At 38.6% G+C, this 6,096-nt stretch overlaps 2 protein-coding genes across 5 annotated transcripts in view; one reads left to right on the forward strand and one right to left on the reverse strand.

Annotated features, from left to right (window-relative positions):
• Positions 1–422: 422 nt before the first annotated feature.
• On the reverse strand, positions 423–4,348 carry LOC106751940. Its single transcript, XM_014633245.1, has 3 exons — positions 4,098–4,348; positions 3,891–4,020; positions 423–3,691 (listed from the first exon to the last, which is right to left on the reverse strand). The coding sequence occupies exons 1-3, from the start codon at positions 4,229–4,231 to the stop codon at positions 3,233–3,235; spliced, it is 723 nt and encodes a 240-aa protein (XP_014488731.1). The 5' UTR covers positions 4,232–4,348; the 3' UTR covers positions 423–3,232.
• Positions 4,349–5,079: 731 nt separating this feature from the next.
• Positions 5,080–6,096, forward strand: part of LOC106751925 (phosphopantothenoylcysteine decarboxylase-like) — a 2,602-nt gene continuing 1,585 nt past the window's right edge. The window contains exons 1-3 of one of the 4 annotated variants that reach the window (XM_014633225.1): positions 5,080–5,229; positions 5,316–5,524; positions 5,629–6,058. In XM_014633225.1, coding sequence (XP_014488711.1) covers positions 5,091–5,229; positions 5,316–5,524; positions 5,629–5,793 — 513 coding nt within the window. In that variant the 5' untranslated portion in view covers positions 5,080–5,090 and the 3' untranslated portion in view covers positions 5,794–6,058. Of the gene's footprint in view, positions 5,230–5,315; positions 5,525–5,628; positions 6,059–6,096 lie in introns of those variants that run through there. The other 3 variants (XM_014633231.1, XM_014633206.1, XM_014633216.1) reach the window with 3 other exon arrangements.

The raw sequence follows: 6,096 nt of genomic DNA on the forward strand, positions 1-6,096 counted from the left end.
GTTTATCTTTGTAAGAGAAAACGTCCAGAAGGTAATAAATTGCAAGCACATTTGAGTGAAATATCATCTTTGTTTAGAACATATTAAACTTCTTTGTAACAAAGAAAATGATACGATACATGGTATTATAAATTCAGCTAAGTTACATTTTATAAAGAAACATCAACTGTAAAATAAATTGAAAAGAAGTTAATATCTTGAAACAATTTACTTTTACTACCTACTTGTGTTACTTTTTACTACCTAATGTTTTATTTACTTTAATATTCAAGTAATGACAGTTGATTTACAGCATAGTTGAAATTATACAAATAGTACATAATGCATATAAATAGAAATGAGTCTTTCTGTGAAATATTTACTGCAAATTGTAATCTTGCTAAAAATAACTCTCAATTAACATTACTTTTTTTATATATCCATAGATTTCCACAAGTCAAGCCAGACATACAATCTTCTAACATCATACAAGTTAGCTCTGATGCAGCAGATTTGTTGCAATTTGTAACAATCAATTTCTTCTGATTGAACATTCTCTACAGTGCCTCCAATCCTCTCTCAGTGATTTTCTCACAGTCTGAAATGTCTAATAACCCTGGAAGCTCTGCTGATATTTTGTTCAAGGCCCAGTCCTCGATATTTTTGCAATTCTTGATGCGAAGCCACTTGAGATTTATGAGATTACACAGGACATTCAGACCCTTCGTAATGAAGATAAAAACCCACATTGACATTTATTTCTTCGAGAATACAGTATGGTTCATATATAATGGGTAAATATGAGGTAACAACCTTTACTTGAATCTATCAAAAAAAAAAATTGTAATTCTTCTTCAACTTTATATGCGCGATGCACAATAAAGAAACTTATCGCCCCTTGAAACTTACTTATTCCCGAAATTATCCACCCTGGCACTGACCCCCGAAAACTTATCAATCTTGGTAACTTGCCAATCTTCGGAAACCTATCCACCCTGATAGCTTACCGACTCCCGGAAACTCATCTACACTGATAACTTACCGACTCCCAGAAACTTATATTACTTACTATTGATCAGTTGTTATTGTGTTATCCATTCTTACCAACAAATACTGAGATGTCGAAATTCTAAAATTGAACGGCAGTGTCGCTTTCTCATATTGACATTTCTGGAGCTTCCTAATTTGTTATGGACGCTGTGTCAAACTTTTTGTTTTCAAATGAAAATTCTAAATAACAAATAACAATATATATTCTTGTTACTTTCTTGTTCAATAGATATATTTAGTTAATTGTGCTGTATAGAGAGCACTACCGTGAGCAACTATATATCTCAATTTCAGTGTATCGGTTGTAATAAGAGAAAGTAATGTTCGATAGTTCCGAAAGCCAGTTGTCATTGGTAGATTAAAAATTTGAATTAGCTATGTTTTGATGTGCTACGCGAATCGTCCGAGTCGACAGTGAGAATAGTAGAGAAACATCACCTGTGGCCTTGCGACAAATTATTCGTGGATACATTCGAGGAAAAATGAATAACAGTTTCACGCATTGGCTGGACTTGCTACTAGATTACCGATTCGACGGCAAATTTTCAAATATATATGCGAAATGCAAAATATCGCTTTGATCTGTGCAAAAAAAAATAAAATAAAAAAATTTAAGATATAAACAAAGTTGCGAATAATGAAATGGGAAAAAAACGTTGCTTAAAATTATTAATGGTGCGAGTAGAAAATTTTTAGATAACAGTACCTAATATGAGCGTAGAGCGAATGAAAAACAAATTATAAAGAAAAAGGAAAGAATTTTAAATAAAATACTTAAACGTATATAATAGCTCAAAAAAAAAAGGAAGAAATATCAAACGCAGGAATAAATTTACCTGTCCACACGACATTCCTTTCGCTTTCAGAAACCGCTCACTTCCTGGATACCGATGCTGACGAGTCTCCGAGAGTCTGGACACTACCGGTGACGCAGTGCATCCACAACTGGGGATTCTGGATGCTGCTGATCCCGTCATACATGAATCATGTGTTTTCCAGATTCAAAAAGTGAATCTCACGGACACGGGCGAAATTTCAATTTCGCCTAATGTCGAAAGCTGAAAGATCCACAATAGGCGTAATAAGCTTTTAGCCTAGTCTACAATAGGCAGTAGGAGTCTATTCATAAGAATAAAAAATTGACCAACCATACTCAAATGTAAGGAGAATAATCGACTATGGTTAATTTCTTACTCTTACTTCTGATAATCATGCTACCCATTGTAGATCGCGTTTAACTGTTACGCTTAAATGCAATGCTTAAATTTACTGTTTATCTCATTATCGCTCTCTCCGCTATTTAGAATGATATCATGCAATGGCGCAACATGTTCTTCCTGTCGGCCGGCTTATATCTAGTAGCCAATCTGATCTTTATTTTATTCGGCTCGAGCAAAATGCAGCGTGGAAAGACGCAATGAAGAATAGGCGAGACAGCGCCTTGGACAATGTATCAAAGGCGCCGACGAGCTTTATCGCGACGATAAAAGAGCTAAGGAACATTGAGAAAATTTCATGACGATCGACAAAAAATCCATTTTTGTTCGATGACATTCCCCTACTCCTTATCATTCATTCTCTAAGCTATGGGTGTCGTGTTTGTTCCGTATATATATTTGTATGTGTGTGTGTGTGTGTTATATGGATATTACATATGTATGAGTCATATGTAGTAGCCTCTGAAAGGCTCCGTTCCGAGAGTGCGTACATATAAGTGTTCTTAAGTATTTATATTTCTTATAAATTAACACGACTAGCTGTACCGCGGGTACATACCGCAAACGTGAGAAACTGTACAATCGTGCGCACATACATTTGCCAATCAGAGTTGTCTTCGTTTAAGAATGTTCGCGAGATTAACGAGAGAGACTAACTTTCTTCTTTTTTCACAATCAACCGAATGGACTTTGCAGCAATGGAAATACAATTTAAAAATAAATAGAATTAAGTTAAAGAGATGAGTTCGACAGGAATAATGTAATCGACGATCTGAAATTGCACCTGTTCCCTTAACGACCTATGTTTAATTCGGCTTCTCGAAATAGTATTTATAAATGCATAAAAACTATTTAAATTTAGAAAATGACTTAAACGAAAGATGTTTCGTTTAGAAGTGATTAAAATCCCAGTTCCAACGAATATCTATAATTACAGAATCTCCATTGGTCCCTGAGAGTTCCCTGTGAGTGCTTAAGGTGTTGGCTCAGTCTTCCTTTTGACGATTTTTCGAGGCATTGACGTGAATGGCGCTCGCAATAAATATCGCGCTAACAACGGTGAACAACAAAGTCACATAGATGACGAACGTTAAGAGAGACGAGTTGCCGACTGGTACCGACCACTCGTAATCACCGCCGTTCAATACGGTATACGGAATTTCTCGCCATTTTGTTGCCAAGTCAACGCACGGTTCACAAAGATTGATCTTGGACACTCTATGGTCCTTGAGCCTCTCTTGGCATCCCAGCAGCAACCTTGGCATTGGCAGAGTCACGTTGACATAGCCTCCAGTCTTTCGAGCATACTGATAACGTTGATGGACAGGAATTATCAAGACGCAACTGGACGATGAAACCACAGATCCACATGTTGTCACATTCTGCTGTCCTGACTTCTCCGCGAATAACTCGACGTTGGTTTCACCCATAGAGCATACTGCATTCTGGAATGTTATCATTATTAATTAATTAATACTACAAATAATGAAGACCAAGAATCAGTTAAGTAACAGAATAATTCGAAAGCTATGACATACAAAATAAAAATTCTCAATTACAATCTTCGTTTCCATTATACAAATTAATAAATTATATCTTAAAGTGACTAGGAAAAAGTAATTAAAATGATTAAAAAATACATACCTTTCCTCGTCTCGTCAATTCTGCTATTTCGTCGACATTGACATACAGAGTAGAAGGTAATTTCTGATATATCGCGGCTCGACAATCGTCATTGAGGAGATTCTTAAAAAACACACGATACACCAACATTCTGCAAAAGGGAAGAGCGTTAGAAAAGTTGTATAAACAGGTTTGTTGTTGTCGTTCACAGCTGACGCGATTTTTAACCTATGAAACCCATCCCCTTCCACGTCGAGCCCAATCTCGGCTTCCACTGCCACAGAGGTGTGCAAACATTCCACGCAGAGAATTAATGCGGTGATAATATGCAAGAGATTCGAATTACGAATGCGTGCTATCATTTTCGCGCGCTCAAAAGCACCGCCGAGTTTCTCATAACCTCCGTTAACCGTCCACGAGTTTGCAGATACCTGCTCATTCGAAACGCGGCTACACCATGGCACAGTCTAACTCTGTACGATTACAATGCTAGAAAATTGAGGGTTTAATTTACGCATGCGTTAAGGCCTGTTCTACAATACACCGTGCGTCGGAGTAGGGACGCAGTCGATGGTCCAATGAGAGAATTAATATCTTGGAGGAAGAATTTTCCTCATTGGACCATTGGCTGCGATCCGACTCCCACATACGACGTATTGTAGAATAGACTTAAGAATATGGCGGACTATCGTTGAAGAAAAAAAAAGAATTAGAAACATATATGCAATACTACTACTTATTGCACCAGTTTGTAGCAGTTCAGCTAAAAAGAACAGACCAAATGCTAAAGTCCGTATCAGATTGAATTGAAATTTAACCAATCATTGTAGAATTCATTAGATTTCACTAAACTGAGTTTATTTAACTTTATACCGATTGATTAAATTCAATTTAATCTCCAATCCGTAGTCTGATACGGGTTTAACGTTACACTAATGCCACCATTCGTGGAGCTTTCTATTGCTTTCGCACTATTGGCCCCGAGAGAACGGCGGTAGCGTTTGCGCTAATAGTTTCTTCCTAAACACACACCCTTTATGGATACTCCACTAGATGCTTCAACGGGGCGGTTCACTTTCTAAAGATCCGAATGATTGCGCGTGCCATTTGGAATCCCCGTTATCGCGGGGATTGGTAACGCTGCTCGGGATATCTGGAGTATCAAACATGGCGTCGATCGCGCTACGCTGCTAAGGGTAAGAAGGTTCGTGAAGATCGTCGATGTATGTCGACTCGCCTTCCGTAGATATCGCATGTGAACCCACCCGACCGTGGAGTGATATGTCCTCGTACACGTTCTCGCAGAAACTGTTCAGGCCGACGCCACCCGAGCGCGGCAGCTTCCCGTTGGATCACGAAGGTATCTGTAAGCGCATTATGATCAATTATATGCGTTGCTTGATGGAACACCAAAATCGGAATTCATCGTGCCGCGGCATCGCTAAGGAGTACCTCAGTTGCCGTATGGACCACAACCTGATGGCTCGCGAGGACTGGTCCAAGCTCGGCTTCGACGTCGACCAGCCCAAAGAGATATAGATCTCGACCTTGTCGTGGACCAGCTCCTACGTAGACTCTACTGCCCTCGACGCTGCCTGCCCGATCGTGTTGTTGTTGGAACTCAAGCGATAGCTTCCCGAATCTTACTCCTAAAAGTTAGTAGTAGTTCGATGTTAATAGAATAATAGCGACTTGTTATCAGAGTGATTATTATCGTATCGACGGGTAGTGATTTATCAACGGAGTCGATGTTTCTCAGGCGGACAGCGCGATAAGAACTTCGCGCGTTATCGTGCACGACATTCTCAGGGAAGATACCGTGAGAACCTCTAAACGATACTTTAAATCCGTGTATCTCGGAGAAGGAAGATTAAGCTCTGAACGAGTGGAAGTTGCCATGATAGTTCAGTTCGAACTATTCTAACGATCGTGCGTGAATTTTCCGTTTCGAACGACCAATCTGATAAGATTCATGAGAGACTGGAGAACGCGAGCATTGCTTTCTTGAAAACTTCTAATGTGCAGGGGCTAAGTAAGAGAGCGGAATTGTACGGAAGAAAGGAGCTCTTCAGAGCGTCCTGGTAGTAGTTTCTGTCATTGTGTTCTGCGGTTAAATCGTGTTGCAACCAGTGGCCTAAGATTATTACATAATAGAGTATATATTGTCAATAGAAAATTTTATATATATATATATATATATATATATATATATATATATATATATATA

The sequence above is a fragment of the Dinoponera quadriceps genome, unplaced genomic scaffold (genome assembly GCF_001313825.1).
Source record: "Dinoponera quadriceps isolate SergipeBrazil2010 unplaced genomic scaffold, ASM131382v1 scaffold22, whole genome shotgun sequence".
NCBI lineage: Eukaryota > Metazoa > Arthropoda > Insecta > Hymenoptera > Formicidae > Dinoponera > Dinoponera quadriceps.

Bases quoted from the DNA above. Each gene is read 5' to 3' on its own strand.
- LOC106751940 (XM_014633245.1), bottom strand. From the start codon at position 4,231: ATGATAGCACGCATTCGTAATTCGAATCTCTTGCATATTATCACCGCA. The intron at 4,021-4,097 runs GTTAAAAATCGC...TCCCTTTTGCAG, and splicing joins GAAGGGGATGGGTTTCATAG to AATGTTGGTGTATCGTGTGT. The intron at 3,692-3,890 runs GTATGTATTTTT...ATAACATTCCAG, and splicing joins AATTGACGAGACGAGGAAAG to AATGCAGTATGCTCTATGGG.